The sequence below is a fragment of the Xenopus tropicalis genome, chromosome 1, assembly GCF_000004195.4.
Source record: "Xenopus tropicalis strain Nigerian chromosome 1, UCB_Xtro_10.0, whole genome shotgun sequence".
Taxonomy (NCBI): Eukaryota; Metazoa; Chordata; class Amphibia; order Anura; family Pipidae; genus Xenopus; species Xenopus tropicalis.
The window spans coordinates 17,081,090-17,095,810 of NC_030677.2; the positions used below are offsets into that span (position 1 = coordinate 17,081,090).

Here is a 14,721-nt window from a genome sequence, read left to right on the forward strand (position 1 = left end):
GGTGCGTGTCCCGTTACATCTGGCGTAAAAGTAACACAGCATTTCAGAAAAAGAACATCATACCAACAGTAAAATATGGTGGTGGTAGTGTGATGGTCTGGGGTTGTTTTGCTGCTTCAGGACCTGGAAGGCTTGCTGTGATAGATGGAACCATGAATTCTACTGTCTACCAAAAAATCCTGAAGGAGAATGTCCGGCCATCTGTTCGTCAACTCAAGCTGAAGCGATCTTGGGTGCTGCAGTAGGACAATGACCCAAAACACACCAGCAAATCCACCTCTGAATGGCTGAAGAAAAACAAAATGAAGACTTTGGAGTGGCCTAGTCAAAGTCCTGACCTGAATCCTATTGAGATGTTGTGGCATGACCTTAAAAAGGCGGTTCATGCTAGAAAACCCTCAAATAAAGCTGAATTACAACAATTCTGCAAAGATGAGTGGGCCAAAATTCCTCCAGAGCGCTGTAAAAGACTCGTTGCAAGTTATCGCAAAGGATTGATTGCAGTTATTGCTGCTAAGGGTGGCCCAACCAGTTATTAGGTTCAGGGGGCAATTACTTTTTCACACAGGGCCATGTAGGTTTGGATTTTTTTTCTCCCTAAATAATAAAAACCCTCATTTAAAAACTGCATTTTGTGTTTACTTGTGTTATCTTTGACTAATAGTTAAATGTGTTTGATGATCAGAAACATTTTGTGTGACAAACATGCAAAAGAATAAGAATTCAGGAAGGGGGCAAATAGTTTTTCACACCACTGTAATTACCCCTTATTGGGGGCAGAACAGTCCTGTTGGGTTTATTTCATGGTTAAATGATTCCCTTTTCTCTGTAATAATTAAACAGTACCTGTACTTGATCCCAACTAAGATATAATTACCCCTTATAGAACAGTCCTATTGGGTTTATTTAATGGTTAAATGATTCCCTTTTCTCTGTAATAATAAAACAGAACTATACTTGATCCCAACTACGATATAATTACCCCTTATTGGGGGCAGAACAGCCCTATTGGGTTTATTTAATGGTTAAATGATTCCCTTTTCTCTGTAATAATAAAACAGTACCTGTACTTGATCCCAACTAAGATATAATTACCCCTTATTGGGGCAGAACAGCCCTATTGGGTTTATTTAATGGTTAAATGATTCCCTTTTCTCTGTAATAATAAAACAGTACCTGTACTTGATCCCAACTAAGATATAATTACCCCTTATTGGGGGCAGAACAGCCCTATTGGGTTTATTTCATGGTTAAATGATTCCCTTTTCCCTGTAATAATAAAACAGTACCTGTACTTGATCCCAACTAAGATATAATTACCCCTTATTTGGGCAGAACAGCCCTATTGGGTTTATTTCATGTTTAAATGATTCCCTTTTCTCTGTAATAATAAAACAGTACCTGTACTTGTTCCTACAAAGATATAATTATTCCTACTTGGTGGCAAATTAATCCTATTGGGTTTATTCAGTGTTTAAATGATGTTTTAATAGACTGAAGGTATGGTGATCCAAATGACGGAAAAAAATCAGGTCCCATACCTGTATATGCAAATAGCATTCACTGTATATGTTGGCACTTTGATATGTGGCACTAGGATGGGAGCGGAAGAAGCAGTTAATGAAATGAGGGTGCAAGGAACTTGTGTCAGTAAATAATTGGCTAAGTCAGGTCAGGTGGGGATTTGGGCACAAATAACCTTTTTTGCTATTTTGCTTACTGAGAAGTCAACAGTAAGTAAAATAATTTGACAATATTCCTCTAACGACCTTAAATGCAAGCTTAGGTGCTTAATGTTTATGTGCTGATCCCTGCTCTCCCTAAGGGACACGTATGCACATAGGAGCTGCTTATTCTGTGCTTGCAGGATACACCCTTTAGCTGCCAGTCTGTGCATCGGCCCTGGCACCGTCTGGGTGTGCAAGAGCGTTGGTGCGATGCTTGTGTTTGGATTCCATTAGGTGCTTTCTGATTCTAAACAGGCTGTTTCCGATCAGCGTTGCTGAAAACGTACCAGTGTTTTATTAGGAGGTAGCCCAAATCTCTCAAACAAGGACTCAATTGTATTAAATAAACGCGAACTTTCCTTATGACTGTGAGAAATCTTTCCAAAGCCTGCCTCGCATCCAGGGAATATTCTCTCGTTTTCTGACCAAGAGCCCAGCGCTACGGAATATTTGCCAAGCTGTTAATTTGCTAATTGCTGCACTCAGCTGCTAACAGAAGAGGCAAAACCCATCCGTGCCTGCTTTATTCCAATAGATTCCCTTCTTCTTTAGCTGAACAGGCAAATAATGGGGTAATTGCTCCAGATTTCTGCACTCACCATCTGACTTCTCATTTCATTTCTCACATAAGTTTCCTTTCACTTTATTTCCCTGTAAATGTTCACTTAAACATATCTGTGCAGGCTGTTTTGCCTTGGTACATTTAACTAGCTGCATGCAGGGCTTCCTCTGTCTGTGTAAAGGTGAATACAGGTATGGAATACATTATCTGAAAATCCATTATCCAGAGAGTTCTGATTTATGGGAAGGCAAACTCCCGTAGACTCTGTTTAATTCATATCATTCAAATTTAAAAAAAATGATTTTCCTTTTCTCTGTAATAATAAAACAGTACCTGTACTTGATCCCAACTAAGATATAATTACCCCTTATTGGGGGCAGAACAGCCCTATTGGGTTTATTTCATGGTTAAATGATTCCCTTTTCTCTGTAATAATAAAACAGTACCTGTACTTGATCCCAACTAATATATAATTACCCCTTTTTGGGGGCAGAACAATCTTATTGGGTTTATTTAATGGTTAAATGATTCCCTTTTCTCTGTAATAATAAAACAGTACCTGTACTTGATCCCAACTAAGATATAATTACCCCTTATTGGGGGCAGAACACAGGGTCGGACTGGGCCGCCGGGACACCGGGAAAAATCCCGGTGGGCCCCGGCCCTAGTGGGCCCCAGCGGCCCAGTCCGACCTTTGCCGGCGCTCCCTCTACTGACTGTTCCTCCCCTGACGCGTTCAATTTATACGCGCTCGGGGAGGACGTCAGGCGGGGGCCCTGCAGGGGGGGGTTAGGGGGGCCCCTGGGGGGGGGTTAGGGGACGCGGCTGGGGCACCTGCAGGGCCCCTGGGGCGGGAGCCCCGGTGGGCCCTGCACCCCCCAGTCCGACCCTGGCAGAACAGCCCTATTGGGTTTATTTAATGGTTAAATGATTCCCTTTTCTCTAATAATAAAACAGTACCTGTACTTGATCCCAACTAAGATATAATTACCCCTTATTGGGGGCAGAACAGCCCTATTGGGTTTATTTCATGGTTAAATGATTCCCTTTTCTCTGTAATAATAAACCAGTACCTGTACTTGATCCCAACTAAGATATAATTACCCCTTATTGGGGGCAGAACAGCCCTATTGGGTCTATTTAATGGCTAAATGATTCCCTTTTCTCTGTAATAATAAAACAGTACCTGTACTTGATCCCAACTAAGACATAATTAATTCTTATTGAAGACAAATGTAATGTTATTAGACTTACTTTTTAGTGCGGTAATCCAAAAGAAACACCCTTATTGAGAAAACCCTATACCTGTATCATATATCCTCCAATACTACACAGTACTTCCAGAAGGCATGGTACAGGTATTAGACCTGTTATCCAGAATGCTTGGGTTTTCTGGATAAGGGATCTTTCCGTAATTTGGATCTCAATACCTCAAGTCGACTTAGAAATAATTTAAATATTAAATAAACCCAATAGGACTGTTCTGCCCCCAATAAGGGGTAATTATATCTTAGTTGGGATCAAGTACAGGTACTGTTTTATTATTACAGAGAAAAGGGAATCATTTAACCATTAAATAAACCCAATAGGACTGTTCTGCCCCCAATAAGGGGTAATTATATCTTAGTTGGGATCAAGTACAGGTACTGTTTTATTATTACAGAGAAAAGGGAATCATTTAACCATTAAATAAACCCAATAGGGCTGTTCTGCCCCAATAAGGGGTAATTATATCTTAGTTGGGATCAAGTACAGGTACTGTTTTATTATTACAGAGAAAAGGGAATCATTTAACCATTAAATAAACCCAACAGGACTGTTCTGCCCCCAATAAGGGGTAATTATATCTTAGTTGGGATCAAGTACAGGTACTGTTTTATTATTACAGAGAAAAGGGAATCATTTAACCATTAAATAAACCAAATAGGGCTGTTCTGCCCCAATAAGGGGTAATTATATCTTAGTTGGGATCAAGTACAGGTACTGTTTTATTATTACAGAGAAAAGGGAATCATTTAACCATGAAATAAACCCAATAGGGCTGTTCTGCCCCCAATAAGGGGTAATTATATCTTAGTTGGGATCAAGTACAGGTACTGTTTTATTATTACAGAGAAAAGGGAATCATTTAACCATGAAATAAACCCAATAGGGCTGTTCTGCCTCCAATAAGGGGTAATTATATCTTAGTTTGGATCAAGTACAGGTACTGTTTGATTATTACAGAGAAAAAGGAAATCATTTTTAAAAATGTGGATTATTTGATTACATTGAAGTCTAAAGGAGATGGCCTTTGTGTAATTTAGAACTTTCTGGATAACGGGTCCCATACCTGTATTATAAACAGCATGATTTCATAGGCTTGGCAGGAACTATTAAAAGTGTATTTCAGAAATGGGTGTAGCACTGTATTATTGCTCCAAAGGCTGTCGTAATTCAGCAAGTTTAGAATCTCGGAAAAACTCTGTATTTTATAGGTATCTCATAATTGGCTGTGTTTTTTTTTTTTTTTAATGGAAATAAAGTAAATTCAGCATTTGGAGAGGGTCTGGCCCGAGCCTATTCTGACTGCGCCTTTAAGAGGTAACGGCATTTTTGCGAGCAGATGAAAGATTCGTGTTTGGTGTTTTGAAGCGGAAATCTGTGTGCAAGCTGCCATAACGCATGATGTCAGATCTGGAAGGGTAGCGCAGCATACTTCTCATCTTCAGAAATACGCGGGGAGAGAGAAAGGGAGACATATTGTACGGTCTTTTTGACAGACACTGCAGATGATGCTCAGAGCTTTTGGCAGGACAGAGGGGCACAGAACCAGGAGATTTTCTACTTTCCTGGAGATGCTTCTCATTTACATTAAGGGGGGATAACAAGCGGCACACAATGATGCTATTCTTATATTCCTCTTTGCAAAATGTTCAGCTGTTCTACTTCTGTGCCACCTACCTGTGCCCGCACAGCTCTTGCCATTGCTCCCAGGATTGCCATCAGGGGGCTTCTGCTCTGTTAGTCTCATATACAGTGTATTAGTCTTTACTGTTGGCTAAGAGGTGTGGAAATGCTATAATGCTATATGGTGCTATATATTTGCGTCTGTGTACCAAGGACACTATTATGGCTTGTGCGTTAATATGGTCACAGAACCCCTTAGTGACTTCTAATATCCTTATCATTTACAGTAGGGGGTACATTATCCCTTATAATACATGAGTGATACTCAGAGTTCCCTGTATAACTCAGCCTGCAGCCTTGTGCCTTTATATGGGCACAGAACCCCTCAGTGACTGCTAATATCCTTATCATTTACAGTAGGGGGTACATTATCCCTTATAATACATGAGTGATACTTAGAGTTCCCTGTATAACTCAGCCTGCAGCCTTGTGCCTTTTAATGGGCACAGAACCCCTCAGTGACTTCTTCTATATTTTATAGCCACCCGTGAAAGGGGTACTGTCAGTGGTTATCTTACCCAGCCTTATAAATTAATACATACATAGGCACAATCCACATACAATAAAATATTCTTTCATTTATTACTTGAGAATAAACCCTGCTTACCCTTTTATTGGTGTGTGGGTTTGGGCATATACCTTCTACAATTTGGGGGGCTTCCATAAGGCTGTTGGTGGGAAGGGGTTACCACAGTAACGGGCTTCTGGCACCCGGCTGACAGCATTCATCTGTAGTCGTATGATTAAGAGAAGGAAATATGTTGCATTTTCTTAATCATTTATGGTGCATCTGTGTTGTTGAAATAATCACTTAGGGGCATAAAAATATGAAGAATATTAAAACAGTTGTGCCACCTACACAGTCAGACCCCTGCTCGGCGAGCCGCACAATAGCTGGGATTTGTTGAACATGATACACAAAGGAATTGGTTTCATTTGCTTTACAGTTGGGTGAATAAAGTTCATCAGCAGAATAAACCCATTGGTTTGGTTATACCGTTACATGTGTATTTGTCTAATGGAAATATAAGACAAAATAAACTCCTGTTTGGGTTTTGTTGCACATCTATGATGGCATTCACGTCTTGCCAGAGGCTGACTGGCCCCAACCTTAACTTACTATACTATAACCTTTCTACTGTGTTATAATCCCCCATCAAAGACCCAGAAGTGGGCTATTAATATAGCTAGCAATGCCCTGGGAAATAAATTCCTACGTAACTGTTTAAATACCCAACTGCGGAGCTACCAAGCAACATAGGTTACATTCTGATGCAATTTCCAAGGTTAACTTACCCTTAAAAAGGCTGAGAAACCGAGAGGCTGCTTTTAATCATAGAATGTGTTTGGGCCATTGTGTTCTGATTACATCCCACATAAAGGGGATTGTGTAGTACCATGGTGGCAGAATGGACCTTTTAACTGAACATGATGATGGTGATGAATTTTAAACAGGTCTTCGTGGCTAATCCTCTCTTCTTATTTATTCATTTTTGGCTAAATAAACCCGTGAATTGGGTCCGGCAAGGACCAGGCCGCAAAAGTATTTTGTTGCAGTTGGTCTTTGCTTCTGAGAGAATCTGTGACTCCAACGAGTTAAAGGGAAGCTTTTTAATTAGTATTTATAAGTTGTGAGGAGTGTAACTTGACTTATTATTATAGGATTAAAGTGGTGGGGGCCCAAAGAAGAAATCATATTGGACTGACTGAATTATATTGTGAGGGAATCTGTCTTTTGCTTGTGTGTTGTGGGAAATTCGGTGCTCATAGTACCCAAACCTGCATGCTAAAGCACTGGCAAAGCTTTTTATTGCTCCTTAAACTCGCCTTGCCTCTCTGCTCCGTGCACTTTGCCTTATTTTGTAGATTTTATTGGGTTCAATATAAAACTCTTCACCCACCCCCATAACTCAGAGTTCACTGGCTTCGCTTCTGCATTGTGCCAAAGTGTTTTTACACAGATAACCTTGCTGTTTAATTCATATATTTCTGGTATTAGAATGGGAGCTCTTAGGAGTAGGATTGTCTATCACATCAAATAATTCCAAATCCTTTTGTATCATGTTAGTAGAGCAACATAAACTTTACTTACACTATATAAATTATTGAATCTATTTTTCCTTCAGTCTTGGAATTGACAGTCACAGCAAGCAGGCAGCCACCATTTTGTGTATGCTGTGATTAAGGAAGCTTTGTTTCATCCAAAAATCTTGTACATTTGCTATCTAAGGGTTGAATGGAAAATTGAAGTTATTGTAGTTGAAAAATCTGAGCTTTCATTCATATATTGCCTGTCCCGCCTCTATGCCAAATAATAATGCTCCTATTTGTTGAGGTGTGGCCTAATATATAAGGGAGCCTGGCCTGAAGGCAATGGGGTCATGCTCAGTCAGAAGGCACCCAGGCTATTAATCATACAGTAAGGTGCCTATATATCCATTCCGTCCTGCTTCCCCCCTGCTACCAGCAACCTCCGCAGATCAATGGGAATTTACACATGGCTAATCCGTTCTTTATATATCGATTTGACCTCTTGTAAGGATTGGACAAGGGTTGCTAACTGAATATAAATTCATAATAATGTGCCCTTTATTCAGAGTTAATCAGGAAACTATAATGAACCTGAACTCAACGGAGGCACAAAAATGAATGTTACCTCATTAAGGAAATAAAATCAAATGAAAGGGTTTCATTTACAATAAAATAAAGTGCCTGCTAGGAAGTCAGAGCTTGGAGTCAGAATTGCAGCATGGGTTGTTCAACCTGTAAACTACAACTCCTAGCATGCCTTCACAGCTATCAGCTCATAAAAGATAGACTTTCCTACAGCCCTAATGCGGTAATCCAGATGTCGTTGAACTATAGTATGACTATGGTTGCTGGATTAGATGTTCCAAATTTAGATTTTGTGTGTCCGGGTCCAGAGAATGTAATGCGCTTTCTTGGTAAGAGCTTCAACAAATAGCACCCAAGTGTATGGTTTATTAGTGCATTGGATGGTGGAACATGTCTGATAAATGCTGTCCTTTCTTCTCTTTCAGAGCACCTTCTATGGCCGCTTCCGACACTTCCTGGACATCATTGATCCCCGCACCCTTTTTGTAACTGAGGTACTGTGCCCTTCTCTCCCTGGCTTATACATCTGTATGAGAGTAAGCTAAATAATTATATCTGTATTGTTGCCTTCATACAGGGAAATAACAGGTATAAAACAAATGTAGCCCCTTGCTATATCCAGCCTGGGCATTTTACCCAACATGAGTGATGCACCCAACTCACTGGATCGATTACAATGCAAGCCTTCACACTTCAAGTTTATGTCATACAGCAGTTAAAGTTGGGGTTTATCAATTCCGATTTTTGATGTTGATGGTGACATTTAAAGATTCAGCTTGCAAATGGATTTATTTGTATGTTTCAAAACATTCAGGGTCAGTGACTTCAGCATCAAATTCCAGTTTGTTTACAGCAGCAGAACAGAAAAGTAAATATTGCAAAATTCTCACAAAATAACATCCAACCACAAGTTTGCTCACCTTCCTTCCCTTTGTAGTACAGTAAATGTGAATTAATAGATGTGGGCCTTTTGTGCTCTCATTTAGCAAATTCTAATCAAGAATGCCCAGCCTGTTTTGCCCATTATTAGCAAGCCCTAGACCAAAAGGGCCTGTCCTATTTATACCCTTATTCGCCAAATTCTAGACAAGGATGTTTTTCTTGAGCTTTCTAAAACCCAGTGAAGGGATAAATGTGGGTGTTTTTTGACTCTGGTCATGGGCAACACTGTGTTCACTAGATCCACATCTAAATAGAAAGCTTTGGCTGATTAGGAAGAGGCTTGCAGACTATGGGAATCCCTGATGGAGAGTAACAAAGGGGTCTTTATATTATTGCAGTTTGAGCTGGTAATGCCTTCATGGTATGGCTGCCAGGATGCCATGTGCAGGGGGCTCAGATTTGGATGTCACTGCGATCTCCATATGAATATGCTATACTGGGCCCTACTAATTGTTTTGCTTGCTGAAGCCTGGCACTTCTGTGGGACTTGGCTTTACCAGCATGCGTTATGTCTGTTTCGGTGTCTTCAGGAGGCATCTATACCATTTGAGATAATAGCTTCTGGAAAGGGACTGGGGCTGCGGGATAGCAGGTATAGTAGGGAGAGATGGTGCCTATAGTAGCAGTGGGGGGATAATAGCCTCTGGGAAGGGACTGGGGCTGTGGGATAGCAGGTATAGTAGGGAGAGATGGTGCCTATAGTAACAGTGGGGGGATAATAGCCTCTGGGAAGGGACTGTGGCTGTGGGATAGCAGGTATAGTAGGGAGTGATGGTGCCTATAGTAACAGTGGGGGATAATAGCCTCTGGGAAGGGACTGTGGCTGTGGGATAGCAGGTATAGTAGGGAAAGATGGTGCCTATAGTAGCAGTGGGGGGGATAATAGCCTCTGGGAAGGGACTGGGGCTGTGGGATAGCAGGTATAGTAGGGAGAGATGGTGCCTATAGTAGCAGTGGGGGGATAATAGCCTCTGGGAAGGGACTGGGGCTGTGGGATAGCAGGTATAGTAGGAAGAGATGGTGCCTATAGTAGCAGTGGGGGGATAATAGCCTCTGGGAAGGGACTGGGGCTGTGGGATAGCAGGTATAGTAGGGGAGATGGTGCCTATAGTAGCAGTGGGGGGATAATAGCCTCTGGGAAGGGACTGGGGCTGTGGGATAGCAGGTATAGTAGGGAGAGATGGTGCCTATAGTAGCAGTGGGGGGATAATAGCCTCTGGGAAGGGGCTGGGGCTGTGGGATAGCAGGTATAGTAGGGAGAGATGGTGCCTATAGTAGCAGTGGGGGATAATAGCCTCTGGGAAGGGGCTGGGGCTGTGGGATAGCAGGTATAGTAGGGAGAGATGGTGCCTATAGTAGCAGTGGGATAATAGCATCTGGGAAGTGACCTTGGCTTTGGGGTAGCCAGTTGGTTCTGTGTGACCTTAGTAATTAGAAATGTATTTGCCAGTAAGACTAGATTGTTATTATACCTTTGTGTTGCTTCCGTTCCTATCAGCGATTCTCCTTTCAGTCCTACATCCTGACATTTAGACAAAGGTTTGGTTGCTACAGTCACAAGGACCAGTTTAAATGCCAGTGTAGGGAACTGCAGAACCAAAAGATGTCAGATAATTCTATACCCAAATCCTTTTTAAAATCCCTGTGCCAAATAACACCCAAGCTCAATAACACTTAGGGCAAATAACACCATATTATCAGCTCTTGAGGCAAAGGGCTACGTGTAAAGCTGATATCTCCAAGGCCCCCGTGACACAGCTGTCCCCCCTCTGCCACAATTTCCTTTCAAATGTTCTGCCCGCAGAAAATCTATAGACTTAATGCTCTAAATCTCAGCATGGGTCATACTTATTTCCTAAAATGTGTGAGGGCAAAATCATTGGAATTATGTATTTAATTGCAGTTTAATTAAGCGCCACCGTCTAAGCAAGTGGGCTCAGCAGATATTTTTATCGGGGTAATTTATTCAATGTGACACTGACTTAGACAGACTGTTAATGCACAGCTGGGAAGTTATCATTAAAGGGAGCAGGGTGCCGGCTGAGCGACTCACAGACAAGGTGGGAACAAGCAGAGAATACGGGCAGGCTGGAGCATTCTCCCTTTAACAAGAACACCCTGCATGGGGAATGTCGTGGGCAGCAGCCCTTTGGTAGGAACTGCACTGACTGTCAGCTGTAATTTTATGTGTAAAGGAAAAGATTACCTTTTAATAACTTCTAAGGCAGTTTTCTGTTGATCTTTATATTTGTTTTTTTTTTTTTTGTTATGGCTTAAGCAGCCACATTCTTTATTTGTCAGAATGGCAAACAATAATAAAAGCGTAGCCTCAATCTATCTGCTTTCAACCTTAGGGCGAAGACACATGGAGCTACTTGTAGCAGCTATTTGTTACGGCTACATAAACAGACAGTGCTGATCATTTACTGATAATTGTCTCTACGTGTGTTTTAGGAGTAGCAACTTCACAGTATTGTATATGGCAGGGGAAATTGTCATTTTGCAGCCATGACATGTAGCTGCTACTAAGTAGCTCTGTGTGTCTTAGCCCTAAAATGTTCACTCTGCATAGACTTGTTTATATAATGCTTTTATATTCCCATAAAAAAGAGAGAGTGGCATCTTCTGCTGTTCTAGGCAAGAATGGCCTGTAGAGGGAGCTGTACTGGCTAGGGTGGGCAAGGTGGCTACTCATAGTGTCCTGGGTGGAAATGGGTTGTAGAGGGAGATGTAAAACCTGGGCCTGCGGGTGGAGCTGCAATGGCCTGGAGTAGAAGTAGTGACTACCATAAATGACTAGTGAAACAGAATTGAATCCCCACACACTGACACTAATCATGCCTTTACACCCTGCAAAAGCATCTTTACACCTTTCCATGTGTCCCCCAGCGCTGTAGGTATTTCTTACACATTTAGATATTGTGTCTACAATGATCCCCAGGGGAAAAACTTATCATCTTAATTTCCCAATCAGAGGTGTGCTCTTTCCTACTTTTCGTACTTTGCCACTTGCTAATATGCAGAAATAATAAGCAATGGGCAATTAATATTAATTCTACATATGCCCATAAGGGATCAGACAGTATAGAGATCGACCCTTGCATTAGATGTCTTAAAGCTTTTCATATACACCCAGGGCAATGTACAGTGAGCTGTCTCCAGAGGCCCCCCCTTGTGCTTTGTTTGTTTTAGAAAACCTGCTATCCTCCCATTTGTAATAATCATCCATTATTGCTCTATTCACAGAGTCGCCTTAAGGAGGCCATCCAGTTACTGGAAGATTACAAGCATGGCACCCTGCCACCTGGAATCACCAATAAAGAGGTAAATATCTGTGTCAGCTTTTACACAAGGCCAGGTAAGGCAGGAGTGCCAGTCTTTGGAATGAGCCCAAACTGAGTTTATATGGGCTGGCTGGGTTTGTCTCTAGCTGTCAGTTCAGATAGCCTTGAGGGCAGAGTGGCAAAAATCCACAAATGGAATGCCAGTCAGGGCATAAAGTATATTGCTGGGTGTCGATGCAGGGGTCTTACATTTTCTATTAGGATAGGCTCACAGCCCATCATGGGGGTTCCTGTAACCATGCTATCCTATTGATCCCATTGTATCATAATTAAGAGCAGAAGCCACATACAAACGGAGTCACGAGTACTTGTTACTTCTTCGGAACAGGAATAAGATTTTCACTCTCTTTTATTGTAATTCGTTTTCCTAAACTCTGCAGAATGTTTACAAGTAACATCTTGCGCATAAATATTTATATTAATATGTAAACGCTATTTGCATGGTGCAAAAAGCATATTAAATCAGGGAAAGTGACAGGATACTAATTGATTTCTAATGCGGACTGACAGTACTTGGGAGGGTTTGTTGTTTCTTTTGCATTTTACCTAAGAGAAGGCCCAGACTGGGATACCAAATAGTCCAAGTACACAGAGGCCCAAACAGCCCCCCATCAGCCCAATAAATAGTGAGTGTCTATGGCATCTTACAGCAGCCCCTCTGGTATTTGCCAGAATCCAAAGATTGCCAGTCCGGGCCTGGAGAACTTTTTTCCTGAACATGGGGCAGAAAGCAGCCCAGGAACAGGAGTATGGGTAATGAGACCTCTGTACCTGGAAAATTACTGTTGGCAGATCCACTTACTGATGGGTAGGTTCCTGCCGAGAGAACCAGAGCTCTGTGATTGGAGGATGTTTGGTTCAGTTATCCTTGGATATGCTTCTGCCTGACCATATGAAAGTGAGCAGCCCATGAGTATGAAGTATTAGGACTCTGTAGCTGGTTAAGAGGAAGATTGGATTCATTGACTCAGGAGTAGATTCATGCAAGATCATGGAAAGAGAGTGAGGACAGCCCAGAATCAAAGCTCTGTGTCTAAATCAGTGGTCCCCAACCAGTGGCTCGGGGGCAACATGTTGCTCACCAACCCCTTGGATGTTGCTCTCAGTGCCCCCAAACCAGGTAGTTATTTTTGATTTCCTGACTTGGTTGAATAAAAACAAGATTTCCTACCAAATAAAGCCCCTGTAAGCTGATAGTGTGCATAGAGGCCCCTAATAGCCAATCACAGCCCTTATTTGGCTCCTCCATGAACTTTTATGGTGCTTGTGTTGCTCTCCAAGTCTTTTTACATTTGACTGTGGCTCACGAGTAAGAAAGGTTGGGGACCCCTGGTCTAAATACTGAAGGAATTTTGTTGACTCAACTTCCTGGGTAATGAAATGGTTGGACCTGTGGAAAAGGATGGGACATAGATTGCCAAAATACCTTGGTCTGATTATGCCCGTACAGCCTGTAACTGCTATGTTTGCACTAGGGATGGGCCAAATCCGGCTTTTTTTTTAAAGGATTTGGTTTTGGTTGAACCTAATCCGAATCAGGTAATATGGCACCAGTGTCAGGAGCCTGGAAAGTAGGGACCACACCCCATGGCTGTGGGTGTTTATAGGTAAAGGACCTTCTGGCACCCACTATCAGAGAAGGCTAGGATTTAGAGGAGCTGCAGTCTGAGGGTTTCCTACCGTGTCTTATCAAGGCATTGAAAGCTGATGGGAAATGTTCTTTTGCAGCCCATCATTAGAACTGAGATACTATGGGTCTGTAATGACTGACAGCGTGTAATGAGAACTAATCACCCCAAATAACTGAATCAGTTTCTACTACTTCAAAATGAGGCGGCTTGAAAATGTCAATACCATATGCGTTTAAATGCATTTATTGCATGGATTATATAATCTGTAGTCAGATAAAAATTGGCTTCGTGACATTTTTATGATGAGCACACGCTCATGGGAGGTGCGTGCCAATATGTTTTCAGCTCCCTAGCAATATGTTGCTGGTGTGTATGTGGGGAAAGTGTATTTATAAGTTGGGATGCGGTGCCAAATTGCCGATACCAGCCTGAAAAATGCAGTTAGAGAGAAAGCAGTCATACGCACGCAATCAGAAAAGGCAGTGGCTTTATTATCATGGCACGGTGCTAATCACTAGCAATAAACACCACTCAGTTAGGGCTTCAACAAAAATGTCAGAAGCAAAAGTACAGTGACAGGTGCGAATGTGCCCAAGCATTATATAGGCATCTAATCATGTGGCATTAGGGCACTATTGGACCTTTACATCTGTCTGTGGCTATTCCCTGAACCTTTCAAGTGATTGACACGTTTAAATGAATGTGCTGATTGGACAAGGGGTGATATAGAAAGCAAAATACACCATTGGTTTTACTCATACTGTTGGGAAGTAACCACTTTGCTAATAAAATATTAAAATATGTACCTAGCAGTGTGGCTTTACATATACACAGGTGTACAGATGCCTCACTTAAGGATGAAGACCTTTCTTTTTTTTTTTTTCATTCCTATTTTCCCTAGTTTGTAGTGGTTACTCGAGTCACTGACCTACCCATCTATTCTCCCCGTC

The 14,721-nt window shown here is 41.7% G+C and overlaps 1 protein-coding gene across 2 annotated transcripts in view; it reads left to right on the forward strand.

The window, feature by feature from the left end:
• The window catches only part of sfxn5 (sideroflexin 5), a 91,401-nt gene that overhangs the window by 8,206 nt on the left and 68,474 nt on the right, over positions 1-14,721 (forward strand). Inside the window, 3 exon segments of one of the 2 annotated variants that reach the window (NM_001004915.1) lie at positions 8,280-8,337; positions 8,340-8,348; positions 12,043-12,120. In NM_001004915.1, the coding sequence (NP_001004915.1) occupies positions 8,290-8,337; positions 8,340-8,348; positions 12,043-12,120 (135 nt within the window). In that variant the 5' untranslated portion in view covers positions 8,280-8,289. 2 annotated transcript variants of the gene reach the window in all.